At 45.0% G+C, this 23,518-nt stretch overlaps 1 protein-coding gene across 1 annotated transcript in view; it reads left to right on the plus strand.

Moving 5' to 3' along the window:
- MAEA (macrophage erythroblast attacher, E3 ubiquitin ligase) overlaps positions 1-11,165 on the plus strand; it is a 132,755-nt gene extending 121,590 nt beyond the window's left edge. The window contains exon 9 of the mRNA XM_040335262.1: positions 8,966-11,165. Coding sequence (XP_040191196.1) covers positions 8,966-9,061 — 96 coding nt within the window. The 3' untranslated portion in view covers positions 9,062-11,165. The remainder of the gene's footprint in view (positions 1-8,965) is intronic.
- Positions 11,166-23,518: the final 12,353 nt, after the last annotated feature.

Genomic DNA, 23,518 nt, shown 5'->3' on the forward strand with positions numbered 1-23,518 from the left:
ACGCACTGGCAGAACACAATAACACTGCAGGAGTGATTCCCCCATCCACAGGTCAGCAGGTGAGAGGGTGTGTGGTTACAGGCTGGGGAGAGATACTAGTCAGTGGCTGGGTAGGCACTGGTAGTATCAGAGCCAGATACACACAGGTTACATACGCCACGATCGCTAGAGCGAGAACAATAATTCTAGTACTAGACCTCCTCTGTAACTCTAAACATGTAACCTAAAAAAATGTAAAGCATCGCTTAGGATACCAAAAAAAATTGTGCTAACTTAACTAACTAACTGTTTTTTTAATGAATGAAACATTTTTTTCCAAAAAAACATGTTTGAAAAATTGCTGCGCAAATACCGTGCTAGAGCTGCACAATTAATCGTTAAAAAAAATCGTGATCTCGATTCAACCCCCCTGACGATTTTCAATGCAGAGTTTGCTGATTCTTTCATATAACAAGTGGAGAGACTTTCAGCTGTCAAAAGAAAATATCCGGGCAGTCTGCCAAGTTTTTAACAGGAAACATTGTAACTGACACTTCCTTCTTAGATCAAAGGGATACACTTCTGTGTGTAAAGAACAAATCTGGGCAGTTTGCGAAGTTTGTAAACAAAATGAAACATTGTAACTAACTAACATTGTAACTAAATTTAACCACTTAAAGTCCAACACTTGTTTCTTAAGTTAAAAAGCAATATTATTTGCTAGAAAATTACTTGGAACTGCCAAACATTATATATATTTTAGCAGAGACTCTAGGGAATACAATGGCTATTGCTGCAATATGTTATGTCACACTGCATTTTCCCACTTCAATGAATAATAAAAACCATAAAAACAAAACAGTGAAGTTAGCCCATTTTTAATATTTTTTTGTTTTAATGTGAAAGATGATGTTACGCCGCAACAATCGTGAGAGAATCGTGATCTATCTTCTAAGCAAAAAAATTGCAATTCTCATTTTAGCCAGAATCGTGCAGCTCTGTACCGTGCAACATAAAAAGTGCAAAGACCACCATAGAGTAATTTTCTAGCAAAAAACAAATGATGATTTTTACATGTAGTAGAGAAGTGTCAGAATTGCCCTGGGTGCCCTATGAGTAATATACAAATAATTATTATAAGCACTGTGATCCTATCAGTCTGCTGCAGTGTGTCAGCTTGTATTTATATTGGCCGCTCTGAATGTAGCTTCTGACAGGCTGTGCAAGCAGGCCCGTATCTCCGGAACCATAAATGATAGCCGTCCCATATTTTAACCAGTTGTGGGGTAGCTCTTCCCATGCCTACCCCTAAATGTGGGGTTTCTGTGACCTCTGGTCATCGAGCTACAACCCCCCAAATTCAATCTTAAAAAAAAAATATTTTTTTTTTTTTTTTTTTTTTTTTTTAGGGCAAATGGGCCTATCTTGAGAAAGGGGCCTGGAGCTGCAGCTCCATCAGCCCCATTGTTAATCCGGCCCTGACTCTTTGACCCACTCAACTAGTCTATATAAAACAAAAAATAACTTTAGGCTCTAGATAATGTATACTTTGTTTATATGAAATTAATTGTAAAAAAAAAAATCTTGTTTGTTTGTTTACATGTGCATTTTTATTTTAGGCTGCATTCACACCTGAGCGTAGGTCGTTCGGTCGTTTTTTTGTGGGTTTTTTTCCGGCGTTTTGTCGCGCGTATTCATGCTTATTTGCGCGTTTGCACACAGCGTCGTCCGACGTTTTTGTACTTTGACGTTTTTATTTTAGCCAATAGGAAAAATGATCATCTTTTCATCACTTGTTGCTATGTTAGTAGATTTTTTTTATCTTCTGCCTGGGTGAAATGTTCTATTGATTAAAGCGACAAAACGCCCGTAGCAAACGCTCGTTGTCGCGCTAGTCGCTTGAATCAAGCGTTTCCATTACTTTCTATGGGAAATGGAAACGCCCAAACCGCTCGATTCGTGCGAACTTGTTTGAGCTTCAGGCTTTAGGCGTCAGGCGTTTTGGAGTGGAGATGTGAACCATCTCCATAGGGAATAATGTATTTTTTCCCCTCTAGCGTTTTTGAGCGTCGCGCTTCAGGCGACAAAACGCTCAGGTGTGAATGCAGCCTTAGTCTCTTGTTGGAATTTCATCAAAAATCCCTTATCTTCATAATAGTGGGGGATGGGAGAGGTACAAAAGACAAGGTAGATGGGCAGCAAGAGCTCCGCACTTCTTCATAAATAATACTTCACTCTTTGAGTAGCTGTATTCAGATAATGTTTCAAGCATTTTTGATCAAAAAGTTAAAAGATAAAAAAAAAAATCTGGTCAAAAAGAGCTTTCAGGCCAAATGAACATTGGACATTTAGCTCCGTTGCATGGGATTCTGGGGTGTGGGTGGAAGACAGTCACACTGTCCAGTGTTACTCCAGGCAACCTCATTTAACTGAAAGCTCCTGCGATTCAACAATTCACCAAGTGATACTAACATTTAGGACAGTATGGGGGAGATTTACTAAAACTGGAGGGTGCAAAATCTGGTGAAGCTCCGCATAGAAACCGATCAGCTTCTAAATTCAAAAGAGATTGGAACGCTGCCATCTTTTTTTGTATTATTTTTTCATGGTGAGGACAGTATATTGGATTGCTTGCAGCAATTTTATTTTATTTGGGTGTAGCGCTGATTATTTGATTTTTAGCTTCTAAATTCAGCTTGTTCAATTAAACCGGGGTTAAGCCCCTCCCCCCCCCCCCAATTCTTTTTTTAAATACTGTAGCTGCTGACTTACCATTACGACACTTACCTGTCCAGGCATCCAACAGTGTCATAACCCACCACCATCTCGTCTAAGGGAGGCCTACTGGTTTCCTTCTGTGAATGCGCTCTCTAAATGGCCCATTAGAGGATATTCAGAGCTGCACCACATTTTGCGCACTCCAATTTTAGTAATTCAACCCCTATGTGCCCAGAAAAGAATACCGGGAGCCCTGAAGTCTCGTGCATCGGGACTAAATGCCAATGTGCATGAGGTCTTACAAGTTTATTAGGGTTGTCCCGATACCACTTTTTTAGGACCGAGTTTTTTTCATGTACTCGCCGATACCGAATACCGATACTTTCTTTTTAAATATATTGCAGCCGTGTCCCCCCACATATATCCAGCCGTGTCCCCCCACATATATTGCAGCCATGTCCCCCCATATATTGCAGCCATGTCCCCCCATATATTGCAGCCATGTCCCCCCATATATTACAGCCGTGTCCCCCCACATATATCCAGCCGTGTCCCCCCACATATATTGCAGCCGTGTCCCCCCACATATATTGCAGCCATGTCCCCCCATATATTGCAGCCATGTCCCCCCCATATATTGCAGCCATGTCCCCCCACATATATCCAGCCATGTCCCCCCACATATATCCAGCCATGTTCCCCCCACACATATCCAGCCATGTCCCCCCCACACATATCCAGCCATGTCCCCCCACACATATCCAGCCATGTCCCCCCACATATTGCAGCCATGTCCCCCCACATATTGCAGCCATGTCCCCCCACATATTGCAGCCATGTCCCCCCACATATATCCAGCCATGTCCCCCCACATATATGCAGCCATGTCCCCCCACATATATCCAGCCATGTCCCCCCACATATATCCAGCCATGTCCCCCCATATATTGCAGCCATGCCCCCCCCACATATATCCAGCCATGTCCCCCCACATATATCCAGCCATGTCCCCCCACATATATCCAGCCATGTCCCCCCATATATTGCAGCCATGTCTCCCATACCTAGTAGATGATGCTGCCGCATTAATCAGCGTGCGGGAAACATTACAGGCAACTTTCGTTTGAATAGCTGTCCATTCCTTGCCGCGCCGTGTATAGACACTCCCCCTTGCTCGGGATTGGACGGATCTGTCCAATCCCGAGCAAGGGGGAGTGTCTATACACGGCATGGCGGGGAATACAGCTATTCAAACGACAGCTGCCTGTAATGTTCCCCGCACGCTGATTAACGCAGCAGCGGCGGCTTTGTGGTATGCGGCGGGGGGGGGGGGCAAGTATTCTATTCAGGCATCGGGGGCATTTGCGGGAGTACAAGTACTCCCGCAAATACTCGGTATCGGTATCGGGACAACCCTATACAATTTTTTATGGGCACTTTTGCAGTGTGTGTGGGAATATCAGTAATGCTTTCCATTATTTCCTGAACAACAAGAATACTGATCAATAATTGTTGACAATTAGATGATATATGTAATTGTTGAAAAATGGTTGTTCTGGCTCTCTCCTGGTGACCCTATTTTTTTTATATATATGCTTGACCAGCCTGAAGTCCAGGTGAGCTTTCAATTTAAATCTGCTAAACACATTCCAAGCACATCAAAGTAAAAGGTGTGAGGTGTCTCCAGGTTTTTTTTTTCTAAAGCAACCACAACCTGTGCAGAAAAGCCTGTCCCCTGCCAGCATGCTGCAGAGAGGGACCCCTGTTCTCTGCGGGGAAGCCGGGGTCTCTTTACAGATATGACAAGCTCATAATAAGTCAGAGCCAGAGTTCTCCAATCAGTGGAGAGCATGAGCTTTGCTAACTGCAGAGTTATAGGTCTGACTCCACAGTGAGCGTGTTGGGCTGCTGCATGTACTGTAGGTACAAGTAAAAAAAATACTTTACTACCACTTTAAGAGTTATGGACTGTGATTTAAGACTGCAGAACACCGCCCACCTACGTAATGAAAAAGAGGAGAGAGGGGGTGCTCCATAGCCCTATAACATGTGACAACATTGCTCCTCCATAGGTATGGTACAATGAGTGAGCATTGTCACCCCAGCACAGGAAGGGTGTTTACTATCAGGGTCATCCGTTTATAAATAATAATGAAGAAGCCAGAAAAAAAAAAGGAATGCAGGGACTACATTTAAGGACTGGTGTGCTGCAATTCATCACATTTTTTTCTTGGGTTTAGATATCCTTTAGCCACTTGCTTATACTGCTGCACCAGATCCCATACCTACTACGTGATCTGACACTTCCGGGTCTGGTCTGCGCACGCTCGCCACTGGCGGCAGCTCACAGCGGGAGCTGATCTCTGGGTACCAGAGACTCTATGTCCACAGGCACCCGCCCATCATTAGCCACAGAGACAACGGCGATCTACCTATGTAAACAAGGCAGATCACTTTTATAGCAGAATGTAAAAAAAAAAGTGATTTTTCCAAGATTGGCAAACAATTACCATCAAAAGAAAGCGCTATTTGTGGGGAAAAGGGATATACGTTTTGAGTACAGTGTCACACAAGTGCGCTATTGTCAGTTAAAGTAATGCAGTGCCGTATCGCAGGAAATGGCCTGGTCATGAAGGGGTGTAAGACCTTCCAGAGCTGAAGTGGTTAAGGACTGGTATACTGAGATATATGACATTTTTTTCTTGGTGTTGGATATCCCTTAAAGAGAACCTGTAGCAGTGGAGGAGACGATATGCTGTAAAGAAAGAGGTGGCTCCTGGGAATCATTTTGGTTGGGAATGTGTTTGGTCCGGTGCTTTTGTACAATGTTCCTTTTCTGCATTTCCATGGTAATAGACAGCAGGGGAGCACAAAGTATTAGATTAGCCTTATAGGCCGCGCTCCCAAAATACACTTAAGAGCTTTTATTGTTTGAAGCCTGTGTCCACCACCTCTAGCGTCTCCTCCGCCTTTACAGCTTTATTTGCTATTTTAACCAGAACTTCAGGCACACAGTTAAAACACATATTGAGATACATCCTTTATATGCTGATTATTGTACCTTAGAAGGGATTTGTAATTTTTATGCTGGTAATCTGACGCACCAGGCAAGCCAGGCAGGTGGTTTACTTATTTCTTGGTTCATCAGTGCAGCATCCTATGTCGCTTCTCCACCTTCAACCTGCTCATTGGAATATTAGACAACATCTCTGACTGTCCAATTAGAAGACATGAGATTTGGGAAGTAGTAAAGCTATACCAGAGAAAGGTCCCTTTGACACTGACGGACCAATCGGGTCTGCCTGTGAGTTTTTCAGACGGACCCGATCAGACCCTCCATTGCTCTCTATGGAGCGGCAGATGTCAGCGGACATGTGTCCACTAACATCTGCTATCATCTGATCCTGTCTGCTAAAAACAGACGGATGACAGTTGGATGGAAACTGACAGGCGGTCTGTTTACATCCAATCACCCCATAGAGAACAGCGAGCAGTGACCGTGTCCGCTGGGCATCAGCAGACCGGACATGGACCGGTCATCAGCCTGCTCAGTAGAGATCAGCAGAGAGATCCCCCACAGAGCAGGTGGAGCCACTGGAGCAGGGGCCTTATAATCTTTCTGGCTGTCAGTCATAAAACTGAAGTGGATGTTTCTGAGACCTGAATTGGACTCATCACCTGAATAATGAATGAATGGAGGGAATCAAGGGCCAGATCCACGTAGCCCGGGCGCAACTTAACTTTCCCGATTTAAGTTACACCGCCGCAATTTTTCCAAGTTAGTGCCCGATCCACAAAGCACTTACCTGGAAATTTGCAGCGGTGTAACTTAAATCCGTCCGGCGCAAAACGGCGGGCCCAATCGAATGGGGCGAGTCCCATTTAAATTAGGCGCGCTCCCGCGCCGGACGTACTGCGCATGCTCCGTCGGGTAAATTACCCGACGTGCATTGCGCTAACTGACGTCGCACCGACGTCATTTGCTTAGACGTTAACGTAAATGGCGTCCAGCGCCATTCACGGACGTCTTACGCAAACGACGTTGATGTTTAAATTTTGACGCGGGAACGATGGCCATACTTAACATGGCTTAAGAGAACTAGGGCTCAGCCCTAGTTTTACGCGGCAAAACCCGACGGAAACTACGTAGATTTAGATCGACGGGACGTTCGGGGATAGCCGTAAGTCTTCATTTGCATATTCTACGCCGGCCGCAATGGCCTCGCCACCTAGCGGCCGGCCTAGAATTGCATCCTTAAGATCCAACAGTGTAATTCAATTACACCTGTCGGATCTTAGGGCTAGCTATGCGTAACTGATTCTATGAATCAGTCGCATAGTTAGAAACAGAGATACGACGGCGTATCAGTAGATACGCCGTCGTATCTCGTTTGGGGATCTGGCCCCAAATTCCTATGGGGCACAGTGGCTCCAGTGGGGCTGCTCTCAGCACAACCCCTAAACCTGAAAAGTCCAATTGGAGCACCAGACTAGAAAACTGGGAGTCCAAAATCTTTTAATGACGGACTATCTTCATTAAAAAGTGTTGGCTTCTAGTCTGGCGCTCTTATTGGACTTTTCACACGTCAATCATAAAACTGGCTGTACAAAATTAAAATAAAAAAAATCTGCTGGCAGGTAAAGTTTATGTTTCAACTATGGATTTTGAGTAAACCTTACTATGTTTTAAAGCCGATCTCCAGAAAAAAACAAATACCGTCCCTTGGAGTGGGGTTGCACCCCCACTGCAAGGGTTAAATACTTGTTTATGTGTAGGGTACCGGAAAGAGCAGTTTTACTTGCCTGATCCTCCAGCAGCCGACGCTCTCCTCTTGTCATCTACACCCTGCTTTGTTGACTGTCTCTCAGCATCATCATGTACAATGCACAGCGGTTGTTTTTGAGGATAAGCTAGCATCTGACTATGGCTAGTAAAAGGTTGGCCAAAGAATCCAAGTCCTGCCATAGGTTGTACAGTGCACAGCAGTTGTTTTTTTGAGGGTGAGTCAACATCTGACTAGAGTTGGAAAAAAGTTGGCTATAAACTTAAATTTCTGCTCAAGATCCAGAAAACACTTGTGTTTGCACATGCCTTAGCTAAAGCTAATCACATGGTACAGTGTGCTACCATGTGATAGCTGTGGGCCAATTACAGCTCACTAGCAAAGAAAGCAAATCTGTTATGAATCAGATTAATTCATGACATCTTTGTTGACATTGTGATCATGTGACTGTGTAGCTATCGCATGATTACTGGGCCCTATCGGGATCCACATTCGCAGTCACGTACCCCTGTGTCTCTACAGGCAAAATAATGTATGGGTACGTCGCTTTGCCTTTTCATACTGCCTGCCAGTAAATGTACTGTGGGCGGTCGGCAAGTGGTTATTTTTTTTATTAAAGGTGAACTTGGCCTTTAAACTAACATTTCCAGTGGGAATGCAGCAGGAACCACCAAAGGCACTGTCATTGGACAATGGAATAGCAGTTGCTGGAGCTTAGCTAAGATGTTAAAGAGGAGTTCCACCCAAATTTGGAACTTTCTCTTAACCCACTCCTCTCCCCCTTACATGCCACATTTGGCATGTAATTTTTTTGGGGGGGGAGTGGGGGCTTCAGCACGAGTGGGACTTCCTGTCCCACTTCCTCCTTCCTGTAGGCGACTAAGCTTAATCGCCTTCAGGAAGTGGCTGCTGTAGGCGATCGCCTAGGACACGTCACAGGTCCTAGGCGATCTCCTGGCCAATTACACAGCGCCGCTCGCGCATGCGCAGTGCCGCTCGCGCATGCGCAGTGGGTGCCCGGCCGTGAAGCCGAAAGCTGTCACGGCCGGGTGCCCACACTGAAAATGAAGACGCCGGCCGGGGAGGGGGGGAGAAGAGCGGAGCCCCGGCCGGCGCGTCGCTGGAGCAGGTAAGTGCCTGTTTATTAAAAGCCAGCAGCTACACTTTTTGTTGCTGCTGACTTTTAATAAACATACAAATGGCTGGAACTCCCCTTTAAGGTAAGGTAGGCCCAATAATAAAGTAAAACCTAAATCAAGAGAGATGCACAGTTTTCCCATACAGGCATCTTGTGGTGTTTGTTCATAAGCACACCATTTAGATTTTAAAAGGTTAAAATTGAATAAGGTTCATTTTAATTTGGCCTAGGCTTTTGATTTTAGTATTGGTAATCATTTCAAAATGTCTATTGTTGAGTAGTGTTTATTTATAACAGGAGCTATATTCATGTTTCATTTTTATTTCTTTTTTTTTCTCTTCTCCAGTCTCTTCTCTCTATTCGCCAAGATGACAAAGTAATTTGTCCCAGAACCAAAGAGGTCTTCAACTTCTCGCAAGCCGAGAAGGTCTACATCATGTAGAGCTGTCCTTTTGTGCCTCTAGAGCCTGCTGAAGACGAGGCAGGAGCATCACACGCACAACTCTCCCATTCATTGGTTGCATTTGTCTTTTGCGGCCAAAGATTCTATACAAGCAACAATTACCACTTCAAGACATCTTACACAACAGAAGTGCAAAAACATAAGGAAAAAAAAAAAAACATTTGTACTTTAGGAAACTAAAACCTTTTTGATTCTGAGCATTTTTTTTTTGTAACGTACAGTCAAGACGGATGCTTCGGAATAGTTAATTTGTTTAAGTTAGATACTTTCCGGCCCTACACGGAGATGCAGCGTTTGGCTGCTCCATCAAGTAGTAAAGCCTTGCGTTTATTCTTTGTGCAAGTTTTGGGATCTTATTATTCATATTGCTGCCTTACTCCTAGCTTTCGGAATGTACACCCATGGACATACGTACCACAAACTCATCTGTGTATTTTCTACAGTTACCAGGAATAATCTTAAAAGGGTTTTCCACTTTTATCAAAAAAGTTGACTTCTGCTTTAAAGGGGAAAGCATTTGAAACAGTAGCTTCTCACCTGTTACCAATGACTTTTTATAGACTCCTACTATAGCTTCCTGATCTTACTAGGACCAACATCTTCACCCGCCTAATCCAGACTTGTACTGTAGTCATCTAATTAGCAGTACATATTTGGACTTTAGCCTGTCAAGATTCATGGGTAAAGATACACCATGTTACTAAATGTAAGATTTAAGTGTAGCTAGGAGGTTTTTCTATTCATAAGTAATCCCATTTACCTCTGCAACAGCCCTCCTGCACTACGTATATACCAGGGGTCTACAAACCTTCTGAACAAAGGGCCAGTTTACTGTACTTCAGACTTTAAGGGGGCCAGACCGTGGCCTTCGAGAGTAAAAAATGCCCGAGCATCAGTGGGAGTAAACCCTCCCCATCATTGCTGTCATTGGGAGGAATTGTGCCCCATTGTTGGTGTCATTGGGAGGAATTGTGCTCCGTCATTGCCCCCATTGTTGTTGCCATTGAGAGGAATTGTGCCTTTACTGGTGTCTGTAAATAAAAGTTTGCCCCAAGGGCTGGATTAAAGCAAGCAACGGGCCACATCTGGCCCCCGGGTCACAGTCTGGAGACCACTGCTATATAGGCTTCTTCACCCTTTGACAAGATTATAATAAGAAATTTCTTTTGGTAAAACCTGGCGAAGCATCTCATCCATGGCAGTGTAAAAGGTCGCTAAGCCTAGATATATTCCAGTATGCTGGAAGAAGTCTTGAGACCAATATTGGAGCATTTTTATAAGGAAAAGGGTATAAGCCCTTCATCACGAGTGCTGGGTTGCTATAAAATATGAATGCCCCCCATGGGTTGTACAGTGAACAGCATTTTATTTATTTTTTTGAGGGTGAACTAGCATCTGCCTTTTAGCTAGCAAAAAGTTGGCCAATATGTTCAAGTTCTGCCGTAGGTTGTACAGTGCACAGCAGTTGTTTTTGAGGGTGAGCCAACATCTGGTAAATTGTTGGCCATAGGGTTCAAGTTCTGCCCATCTACAATTGTGTTGAGTTTTTTCACATGTCTTGGGCTAGCTTGAAGGCATTTGTGGGGAAAATTAGCTAGCAACATGTGGCTGGATGGCTTTCCTTCTCCCAAGAACAACTGGCCAAGTTATCTGCAATAGTTTTAAGGCAACTTGAGTGACAGGTTTGGACAACAGTCTAATAATTATTCCACAGGTAGCATTAGTACATTATTCTATTGTAAACAGCAGGTGACAAATCCTGCCATTGCTTACATGCACTGTGTAGTATTACTCTCACATCCTTTGCAGAGAGGAGCCTAAAGCAGAGGTCCACACATCTGATAAAGTGGAAACTGTCTTGAATATTTTAGCCACGCCACAAGGTAAAGAAGCCACGGTTCTGTTCTAGTAGCGCAAGATTATTCTTCTTCATTAACTTTCCGGCAACAACCACAAACATTTTAGTCCTTTACAGTCTTTAAAAGATAGTGCTGTAGAAATTTGTATTTAGTGCTTATATATATTTTTTTTTTGCATGTTGGTGTTCCTTAGCTAATAAAAAGAAAATATTGTAAATTTGAAACTGTCTGTAGATTGGTGTTTTTATTACTTTTATGTGAGCAAGTAAAAATTAGAAGGAAACTACTGATAGTGGTTTGGAATGTCGCCAAGTTCATAATTGCAATTTGGGTAAAATATCACATTAAATATTACTACTTCTTACCATTAGAGCTGGAGCATCATACCATGTGTACAGCAACAGAAACTGCAGAGGAAAAGCCGCAGAGATGTGAAGAGTACACACAGCCATCCTTATGACTGATGGTGAATTTTCATCTACATCCTAAATCACTGTCAATAAAATGTTTGGAAACCTTAGATATGAACATTTTAGTAAAAGATTTCACAGAATTATGGGGAAGAAGATGCAATTTTGTCTAGAAGCCTTTGGACAAAAATGGTCATGAAGCTATGTGTCCCACAAGTCCCTGGGTAAAATGTCTTGCGATTCACACCTCTATAGGCATACCTGCACTTCATTTTTTTATGCATTTTTCATTTTAGAAAAATTAGTTTCACACCATTTAAATGGTGGTCAAAATGATGTAGAGACCCCTCCAAATTATTGAGTTGAGGTGTTTCCTGTTATTACTACAGCAAGCAAAGCTGTTTTAGGCAATTGTGCGCTCCCCAACCTTGTGACCGCAGCTTGGGGAAGGGCTTTTTTTTTTTTTTTTTTGTTCGATCATGACTGCACAAATTTAGGTCCATCACATGGTTTAATGTGGAGGAACTCAAATGGCTGGCATGTCACCCCCGACCCTCTACACTAGTGTTTCTTTTTTTTCCAGAATAATCTTTTATCAAAAGGTAATGTCAATACAATAGAATATACAGTACATTCGATAGAAGGCGAATACAACAAATGAAAGTCTGTAAGTAGAATCGTAGACATGTTACAAGTACACAAAAAGCGAGAGTAGCAGATCCTATCCACTCCCTAAAATGCGTCATCTGGACCAAAGATACATTTGTATACAAGGGAGGAGTAGTATCAAGGGTCCTCTATGAGCACAAACCCTCCCACTAGGTAAACTGATCAAAACGAAGGTTAAAGGTTATGATCCCCCTAATCACACAATCTGAATGGGCAGGATCTCAACTCAAGAGTACTAATTAACAAGAAATGACCAGTAGGAGCGGACCCTAAGCCCGGTCCCCCCTAACGGGAACTCAACTGTAAACCGGGGAGAGGGTTTAAAAATACATATTCAAGAAAGCACGAAAACCTGGTCAGTATATTTACCGTGATCCGCCCCCTTGAAAGAGAGTAAAGGAAAGAAAGCGAGAAATACAAAGAGAAATAGGATTAGTCATAGGACAGGACAATAGTGGGCCAGGTACCCAAGTCATATCCAGTGCAAATGTTGAGTAAAACGTGTTATTCAGATCAATTGGAAGGATTCGTCACAGAGTCAGATGGAGTGGAATTCCTATAGTGCGACCAGCATCCCCAAGTGAGTCTAAATTTTTCAGTATTGTCCCTGGCCTGGTGAATCAGTTTTTCCATCATCTCGACCTTGTCCACTCTATCCTGCCAATCTAGCAATGTAGGCGGAAGGGGGTCTTTGCATCGTATTGGGATGCATTGAGTAGCCGCATTAATTAAGTGTAGCATTAGTGATTTACGATAGATTGATTGGGGCAAAGAGGTGTGATGGAGAAGATACTGCCCCGGGGTAAAGTCAGGTGTGTAGGAGGTTATCTGAGCAATGAGCGAGTGAACATCCCTCCTAAAGGGCTGTAATTTAGGACAGCTCCACCAAATGTGTAGAAGCGTACCCTCTTCTCCTCCACATCTCCAACAATCCGACGACACTGTTGGATAGAACTTATGCATCTTGCTTGGGGTTCTGTACCACCTCGAATAGATCTTATATCGATTTTCTTGAGCTGACACATTTATGGAACCCTTATGTATATGAGTCCAAATTGAGCTCCAGTCATCATCAGATAACGATAACTGAAGGTCAGCTTCCCATTTTGCATGGATGAGGGCCATGGCGGTGGTTTGTGGCGTGAGCCAGGCATATATTACAGAAATGAGATGTCTCTGTGGGGCAGAGGACTCGCATAATTTTTCAAGAGGCGAAAGATCCCTGCACCACAAAGCAGATGTTCGCAAATTTTGGAGGAAATGTCTAATTTAAAAGAATTTAAAGCGTGGTATTTGAAAGTCAGGGAATTTTCGGACCATGTCCGAATGGGATAGGAGTCTACCCTCATCGAAAAACAGATGTGCTCGCAAAGAGGGCGCTGTCCCGGATACCCGCGGATCAGCAGCATCAACGCCATCTGGAAAACCGGGGTTATGATTAAGTGGGGTCAGAGGGCCTGGGTAAGGAGCTGGACACGAGTCTCCACTTGTCTTCCTCAAGCAAGCAAGGGTTGGGCCAATCAAAGGGTGGGACTTACAAGACTTAGGAGTAGATGGTGCATCTACCCCTGGGAGATGCGAGATCCGAAAGCCCACAAAGGCCTCTTCCAATTCAACCCAATCCTTATCTTTCCTGTGAACATGCCAATCCACTATTCTCGTTAGTAGACACGCTTTGTGGTACGGAAGCAGATCCGGCACCCCCATTCCACCTTTCAACTTGGGCATGGTCATTCTATCCCAATTTAGCCTAGCTGGACGTCCAGCCCAAAGAAACAGTTACACTAGTGTTTCTTAACCTTTTTTAAATTATAGACAGTCCTGAGGCACCACATTCTAAAATGTAAAAAACTATACTAATAGTTTTACATAATACTGCAACATTCACACATGTAGAACACCCAACATTAGAGGTGTTTTTTTTTTCTTCCAAAGCAAATACACTTTTGCACCCTGGTACTGCCTAGTATTCTCTCAATTTCTCTCCATCCGTCAGCTAATGTGACCCCAGTGCTCAGGCCGAGGAGGTTCAAACAAGATGACTAATGATGCCTAATGAATGTGGTTCAAAAGTCACCTCTAACATGGATCAGTTGGTCCTATGGGTCTTCATTTCATCTCCAGTGCAATCTTCCTACAGCTGCATGTGTGCCACACAGTGAAACCCTTGGACAAATTGTGCCTTTTGAGTGTGCTCTCTCCTGGTAACATAAGCCATATATACTCCACGGGTTAATCCTATCTCTTCCCTCCTTAAAGATGGCTGTAGCATTAATCCCAGATGCAGTTGTCCCCCCCCCGCTACCTCTAAGGCCCCATACTCACGAGCAAACATGTCTGCTGAAACTGGCCCGCAGGCCAGTTTCAGCAGACATGTTTGGTCGTGTGTGGGCGCGAGCGGGCCGAATTCCAGCAAACATTTGCCCGCCGGGCCTTTTCCCAGCAGACAAATATTCCTGGACTTGTTTTAAAACAGTCCGCTGGAATTCAGCCCGCTCGGACATGTACGGTCGTCAGTACAGACCTACCGTACATGTCCAGGCGCCCGCCGTCCCTCGCATGCGTCGAATGACTTCGACGCATGCGTGGAAGCATTTTAAAGGCGGGCCGCGCACGTTGTCGCGGCGACACCGCGTCATCGACGCGGCGACACCGCGGACACGCCCCGCGTATTGTTTACGCGCGGACTTCTGTACGATGGTGTGTACAACCATCGTACAGAAGCCCTCTGGCAGACATGTATGGTGAAAACGGTCCGACGGACCGCTTTCACCATACATGTTTGTCCGTGTGTACCCGGCCTAAGACGAAGAACTGAGCGATCAAACACTGCTGATTGCTCAGCTCCTGGTCCTCAGCCTGCAGAGAGTCAGTGACTGTCAGTCACCGCATCTCTGCCCCTCTGGTGCTCACTGGAGTGCTGAGCTGTGGAAGGGGTGGGAGCAGTTGGCTCAAGCTCTCAGCATTTTGCTGAGAGCCTGAGCCAGTTGTCAGCTAAAGCCTGGAATGGCTCTGTGATGTCAGCTGACAGCAGGATTTAACGGGTCACAGGGGTACAGAACAAACTGCACTTCTGTGACCCACTAGAAAAGTACAGCCAAACAAGCTTTGGCCATACTTCTCCTTTAAAACTTTCACTAGGCCAGTGGTTCTCAACCTTTCTGGTGCCGCGACCCCTTGATAAAATTTCCCATGTTGTGGAGACCCCTAACAGTAAAATTATTATCGTAGCGTGGGTTTTCAGCACCCAAGGTAAGACATGTAATTTGCGCCCCTAACCCACAGACATTTTAGCTCTCCCTGAGTCCCTTCCACTCGTACAGTATTGAAACCCCTTATGGTACATTTTAGAATGTACCACTCTTTCTCTTTGTTCTCCTTTCTTTCCCTTTTATCCCTCTCTATCCAAATGTTTAGGGTTTTTTTCCCCATCCCTCTCTCTTGCCGCCTTTCTTGCTCTTTCGCTTATTCTTTCTCTCCCTCTTCCTTTGTTCCTCCCATTCTTTTTTTCTCCCTTCCATGTAGTCTCTATTTTTATTCCTTCTCTTACTCCTTGGTGGGGAGTTGGGATGAGTGGCAGTGCTGGTGGGGGGGGGGGGGGGGTGATGGGATCAGTGGCAGTGCTGGGGAGAATTCTGATCAGCCAACTTGATCAAGGTCATCTGCTGATCTGAGAACTGTAGTGGGGACTTTTAATGGCAACTATAATCACAGGTAGTGTTACTCATTGTGTCTCTGACTTTGTGGTGCCTCGTAGCAGTGACACCTATGCCAAAATCAGGAGACGGGGTCTCCTTCAGCCCCTCCCACTTCACATTCCTCACCAGTCAGCTGATCTCTATTCTCTGCCCCCAGCCATGTGGTGAACTGAATGGGCAGCTGCGAAGAGGCTGAGTGGGCGGCTGTGGGCTCCAGGGACAGCCCTGCTGGGCGGCTGCAAAAAAGCTGAGGTGGTGCGGGCTTCAGGAACAGCCCAGGATTCGGTGACCCCTGGCAAATCATTATTCGACAACCCAGGTTGAGAACCACTGCTCTAGGCACATATCTTAGGACTGTAGTCACACCAGCCCTCTCAAGGGTTACTCCTCCACAGGTTTGGCAACAGTCCTAGCACAGCTCCATAAAACAGACACATCATTGTGCTTTCCATATAACACAAGTTTATTACAATAATAGATTAGGAACACTCACATTGACATAGGCAGAGGGATCGCTTATCAAATTCCCGTATGCCGCTCTCTCTGTGGCTCATACAGATCAATCCTGCTTCTTCAGATGCCTAGTAATTCTCTTGGCACGATGACCTCACACTTACGGCCTCCTCTTACGTGTTACACTCTTAGGACTTCATCAGAGGGTGGAGTTCTAAGGGAGTAATGCGAAAGGCGGAGCCACATGTATGAGGTCATCATGCTAGGAGCATTCCCTGGGATTAGCGGAAGCAGGATTGATCAGTAATCATGCTAGGAGCATTCCCAGGAGTTTTGAGCCACATTGATTGCACTTCATTATTTATGCACCATTAGTGATCTATCACACATGGGTGTTCTAGCATTATTTATGTGCATTTGTAGTCACAATTGATAATATGTTTTTTATTGACATTTTTTATCACTTAATGTTATGTAGTGGCTTCTACCAATTCATTAATTTGGATCTAGGGTTTATGCATTTTGGAGCACTGCACTTTATTGATTTGCTAATCAGGTATGAATCACCATTCGTGTTTAGCTGCTCTAAGGTCTTACGGTTCAGGACTAAAATTTGTTCTTCTAGCCTCTGTTCTTTTAACCTCACAGGAGGCTCTGGACTCTTGACATCATCAGAGGTATACCCTGCCCTACTCCACTCACACCACCATGCTTGACTGTAGGCAAGACACACTTGTCTCTGTACTCCTCATCTGGTTGCCGTCAAACACGCTTCACACCATCTGAACCAAATACGTTTATCTTGGTCTCATCAGACCACAGGATATGGTTCCAGTAATCCATGTCCTTAGTCTGCTTGTCTTTAGCGAACTGTTTGCAGGCTTTGTTGTGCATCATCTTTAGAAGAGGCTTCCTTCTGGGAGGACAGCCATGCAGACTAATTTGATGCAGTGTGCAGCATATGGTTTGAGCACTGATAGGCTGATCCCCCTCCCCTTCAACCTCTGCAGCAATTCTGTCAGCACTCATACGTCTATTTCCCAAGAACCTCTGGATATGACACTGAGCATGTACACCCAACTTCTTTGGTCAACCATGACCAGGCCTGTTCTAAGTGGAACCTGTCCTGTTAAACCACTGTATGGTCTTGGCCACCGTGCTGCTGCAGCTCAGTTTCAGGGTCTTGGCAATCTTCTTATAGCCTAGCTCATCTTTATGTAGAGCAACAATTATTTTTTCAGATCCTCAGAGTTCTTTGCCATGAGGTGCCATGTTGAACTTCCAGTAACCAGCATGAGAGCGATAACACCAAATTTAACGCACCTGCTCCCAATTCACACCTGAGACCTTGTAACACTAACAAATCGCATGACACTGGGGAGTGTAAATTTGGCCCAATTTGGACATTTACACTTAGACTTTACACTTTACATTGTAGCAAAGTGTTGGCACATGAAACGATATAATAAAATATTTACACAAATGTGAGGTCTGTACTCACTTTTGTGAGATACTGTATGTGATCCTGCACTTCTGCCTGCAGTGGGCATGCAAAGCTGATCTTCCGGTTTTGGACACTCAATGTATGCCGGCACCCGGCGATTGTCGGGCAGAGACTCGGAACGATTGGTAAAAAAAAATAACAGTAAAACACACAGAACGGAGATCTGCCTACAGTATGTAAACAAGGCAGAGTTTCATTCGGACGGGGGAAGGGATGGATTTTGTGTTCCTGCAAAGCAGGACCTGAAACGGTGAACCAGGATGCACTGGACCCCTACTGTGAGCTGCATGTGGATTATATGTGAACCCAGCCTAGGTGTGACTGGTTCCCTCAAAGTGTCAGTTAGTGTCTTATTGTGTGCTGCAATATCACAGTCCCGCTATAAGTCGCTGATTGCTGCCATTACTAGTTTTTTTTTTTTATATATATAAAATTGTATGTCTTTTTTTGTTTATAGTGCAACAAATACAGAGGTGATCAACACCACCAAAAGAAAGCTCTATTTGTGGGGGGAAAAAATGACATAAATGTTATTTGTGTATACTGTCGCATAACCACGCAATTGTCAGTTAAAGTAACAGCGCCGTTTTACAAAAGGGGTCATGAAGGTAGGTAAACCTTTCCGGAGGTCAAGTGCTTAAAGTGGTTCTAAATGCAGAAGGATTATATGCATTAAGATAAAAAAAAAAAAACTTCTGTGTGCAGCAGCCCTTCCAGCCCCTATAATACTTACCTAAGCCCCTATTTTGATCCAGCGATGTGCAAGAGAGCCTCAGCTCTCTGGGGACTTTGCCTCATTGGCTGAGACAGCAGCCGCTGCCATTGGCTCTCGCTTCTGTCAATCACATCCAGTGAGCCAATGAGGAGAGACAGGGGGCAGGATGAGCCACGGCTCCGTGTCTGAACACAGAGCAGGGGCTTGGGAGTCCCCATAGCAAGCTGCTTGCTCTGGGGGCAGTCAGCAGGAGTGAGGAGCCACTAGTGCCCACGAGGGACCTGAGAAGAGGAGGATCCAGGCTGCTCTGTGCAAAACCATTACACAGAGCCGGTAAGTTTGACCTTTTTTTTTTTTTTTTTAACAGCCAAGCTTTAATATCAGTTTAAGGTAATTGCATGGACTCTGCCTCCACAGTCAAATTTAGTAATTCAATGATTGCTTTGAGCTGGTATTCTGTAATATTGATTTTATTTTATTTTGATTTGATTTTATTATTTGTTAAGCGCTAAATACAGTTCAAAAACTGCGCCAACATGAACTATAGTAAAAAACATAGTCATGCCTAATAACTTTTTCCTTCTTTACAAGTGACAATAAAATAGCTGCACTTCTAGTGCCACCTCTTGGTTCCCGGGATTACTTAAAAATAAAGGCCTCCTTTTAGGTAAAAAATAATAGTAAAAAAATGAAACATGCCATTTTTATTTCATTATTAATGGTACAGAGGGACAACAAAGTAATTTTTAATAGCTAGATTCACGTCGGAGAGCCTAACGTAAGGCAGGCGTAGCGCATCGCATATACGCTACGCCACCGTAAGTTAGAGAGGCAAGTGCTGTATTCACAAAGCACGTCCGTCCTAAGTTACGGCGGCGTAGCGTAAATGTGCCGGCCTTAGCGCGCCTAATTCAAATGAGGAACAGGGGGGCGTGTTTTATGTTAATGAATCGTGACCCGGCGTGATTGACGTTTTTAACGAACGGCGCATGCGCCGTCCGTGGACATATCCCAGTGTGCATTGCTCCAAAGTATGCCGCAAGGACTTATTGGTTTTGATGTGAACGTAAATTACGTTCAGCCCCATTCACGGACGACGTACGCAAACGACGTAAAATTTTCAAAATTCGACGCGGGAACGACGTCCATACTTAACATTGGCTAGGCCAGCTTTTTGGTGGAATAACTTTACGCCTGAAAACGCCTTACGTAAACAGCGTATCTTTACTGCGACGGGCAAGCGTACGTTCGTGAATAGGCGTATCTCGCTGATTTACGCATTCTAGGCGTAAATCAGCGTTCACGCCCCTATCGGCCGGCGGAACTAGATAGCTAAGATATGACGGCGACGGCATTTTTGAAAACGTCATTTAAAATGACCGTGTGTGGGGAAAACGTCGTTTTATGTCTTCTGAAAAACGACAAAAAAAAAATTCGAACATGCTTGAATTTTTGGTGTCGTTTTTCAAAAAGTCGTTTTTTGTGTCATTTAAAATGATAGTGTGTGGGTAAAACGACGTTTTTAAACCCGCGCATGCTCAGAAGCAAGTTATGAAGCGAGCTTGAATGGAACAGAGTGCTGAACGTAACCGCGCTTTTGCTAGAGCATTTTGAAAAAACGATGGTGTGTATGCTACGTCGTTTTTTTAAATGAAGTTTCAAAAACGTTGTTTTTTTTCATCACATAAAACGTTGTTTTTCTATCACAAAAAACGACCGTCTGTACGCGGCATAAGAAGTGGGACTTTGTTACAGTGGCCAGCCACCGAACATTGCAGTGTGTCAGGTACACAAGGGGAGGAGGAGGGAGCGAGGGGAGGTCTCTGCACCCGAGCCTCCCAGGATTGGTCACGGGCACCTCTGCAGCCACAGCGCAAAGCAGCCCCAATGAAACTGCAGTGATGCTTTCCGGGTGGTTTTAACACTTTTTCGTCCGATAGCGGGGGTTAAAAGTGCCCTGCTAGCAGCCGAATACCTCCGCAAACATGACGATAAAGCACGCCTTACCACCGATGCCGCCCGTGCCCCAGTGTGGAAGGGGCCTTATGCCACGTACACACGATCGTTATTCATGTCATGGAAAAAAACAACGTTATTCTCGACGTGATTCCTCTAAAAAAAAATGCTCAAGCAAAGCGCGGTGACGTACAACACGTACAACGTCACCATAAAGGGGAAGTTCCATGCGGATGGCGCCACCCTTTGGGCTGCTTATGCTGATTTTTCTTACCTTTTTTCTTAGCATGCACGTTTTTTTCCCCCTCGTTAAAGCCTACACACGACCGCTTTTCATGACGTGAAAAACTATGAGAAAAAATAGAGCAGGTTCTAAATTTTTAATGGTCATTTTTCTCGTCGAGAAAAATGCTCTGGAGCCTACACACGACCGTTTTTCACAAACAATTTAAAAAATGTAATGTTTCTTGTCATGAAAAACGGTCGTGTGTACGCCGCATAAGTGTTAGGTTTGTGCTTGCAGGAAAAGTTAGTGTCAAGCCCCATACACACTATCAGTTTTCCTGATGGTTTTCTCTTCAGGTTTACCAAAACCATGTAGTACAAGGACCTGCCTGATTGCATTCAAATTGAAACGCTTAAGGTTTGACCTCATATTAGATGGTTTTGGTAAACCTGAAGAGAAAACCATCAGGAAAACTGATAGTGTGTATGGGGCTTTAGAGCTACAGGCAAAATATTTGTAAGAGAGTTAGTGTTAGGTTTGGGGTTACAGTTACCGGGAAGGTAGTATGAGGGTTAGTATTATGTTTTGGGTTAGAGGAAAGGTTAGTGTAAGGCCTCGTACACACGAGAGGATTTCCGCTGGAAACGGTCCGCCGGACCGTTTCCAGCAGATAAATCCTCGGGCGGATTTTGATCTGATGGCTGTACACACCATCAGATCAAAATCCCCGCGGAATACATCCGCGGTGACGTAAAAGGTAAATACTTCCACTCATGCGTCGAATCATTACGACGCATGCAAGGGATGGGGATCGGTTGGACTTATCCGGTGAGTCTGTACAGACGACCGGATAAGTCCGGCGGACAGGATTCCAGCGTATAGATTTCTTAGCATGCTAAGAAATTTTTATCCGCTGAAAATCCGTCGGCTGGATTTTTATCCGCCTGAAAATGTCCGCTAGGCTGTACACACGACCGGATCTATCTGCTGGAACTGATCCGCGGATCAATCCCAGCGGATCGATCCGGTCGTGTGTACGGGGCCTGATGCCGGGTACAGACGAGAGGATTGATCCGCGGATACGGTCCGTAAATTTTTATCTGCTGGAAATCGGTCGGGCCGAAAAAAATCAGCGGAAAAAGATCCGTTGGGATGTACACACCAGCGGATCTATCCGCTGGAACTGATCCGCAGATCAATTCCAGCGGATAGATCCTCTCGTGTGTACGGGGCCTTAGAGTTACAGGGAAAAATAGTATGAGGGTTAATGGTTAGTGTTAGGTTTTGGGTTACAGGGAATGTTAGGATAATGGTTAGTGTTAGGTTTGGGGTTACAGGGAATGTTAGGATAATGGTTAGTGTTAGGTTTGGGGTTACAGGGAATGTTAGGATAATGGTTAGTGTTAGGTTTGTGGTTACAGGGAATGTTAGGATAATGGTTAGTGTTAGATTTGTGGTTACAGGGAATGTTAGGATAATGGTTAGTGTTAGGTTTGTGGTTACAGGGAATGTTAGGATAATGGTTAGTGTTAGGTTTTTGGTTACAGGGAATGTTAGGATAATGGTTAGTGTTAGGTTTTTGGTTACAGGGAATGTTAGGATAATGGTTAGTGTTAGGTTTTTGGTTACAGGGAATGTTAGGATAATGGTTAGTGTTAGGTTTGTGGTTACAGGGAATGTTAGGATAATGGTTAGTGTTAGGTTTGGGGTTACAGGGAATGTTAGGATAATGGTTAGTATTAGGTTTGGGGTTACAGGGAATGTTAGGATAATGGTTAGTGTTAGGTTTGTGGTTACGGGGAATGTTAGGATAATGGTTAGTGTTAGGTTTGTGGTTAAAGGAAAGATTAATGTTAGGGATACAGGACGGGTAATATGAGGGTTAGTGTTAGGTTTGGGGTTACATAGAGAGTCAGGGTTATAGGAAAGGTTAGTATGGAGGTTAATGTTAGGTTTGTGGTTACAAGGAAGGTTAGTGTTAAGCTTGGGGTTAGTATGTAGGTCATTTTCTTGTTGAAAACTACGAGTATCATTCTTCTGGCACTGGAAGATGATGTATCACCCCATATTTATAATATGTTGGGTTTATTGTAAGGGAGAGGCAGCCTTAAAGCTCCTATGTGACATTAGGCATAGTCCTTATCTGCTGTTCCCATTCTTCATATCTGTTTCCCTGAGTGTTTCAACCATCTGAATGGCGTCTATAAAACAGTTTGGAAGGAGCTCACCTCCGCATCTCCACACCTCCGCACCTCAGCAACTCCGCACCTCCGCACCTCCGCACCTCAGCACCTCAGCACCTCCGCACCTCCGCACATCAGCAACTCCGCACCTCCGCACCTCCGCACCTCCGCACCTCAGCAACTCCGCACCTCCGCACCTCCGCACCTCAGCACCTCCGCACCTCAGCACCTCAGCACCTCAGCACCTCCGCACATCAGCAACTCCGCACCTCCGCACCTCAGCACCTCCGCACCTCCGCACCTCAGCACCTCAGCACCTCAGCACCTCCGCACCTCCGCACATCAGCAACTCCGCACCTCCGCACCTCCGCACCTCAGCAACTCCGCACCTCCGCACCTCCGCACCTCCGCACCTCAGCACCTCCGCACCTCAGCACCTCAGCACCTCCGCACCTCCGCACCTCAGCACCTCCGCACCTCAGCACCTCAGCACCTCCGCACCTCCTCATCTCCGCACCTCCTCACCTCCGCACCTCTGCACCTCCTCACCTCTGCACCTCCTCACCTCCGCACCTCCTCACCTCCGCACCTCCGCACCTCTGCACCTCCTCACCTCCGCACCTCAGCACCTCCGCACCTCCACACCTCCGCACCTCCGCACCTCCACACCTCCGCACCTCAGCACCTCCGCACCTCCGCACCTCCACACCTCCACACCTCCGCTGCTTTTCACACATTAACAGCAGTAATCACAGAAGGAACA

Source organism: Rana temporaria, chromosome 1, assembly GCF_905171775.1.
Source record: "Rana temporaria chromosome 1, aRanTem1.1, whole genome shotgun sequence".
Taxonomy (NCBI): domain Eukaryota; kingdom Metazoa; phylum Chordata; class Amphibia; order Anura; family Ranidae; genus Rana; species Rana temporaria.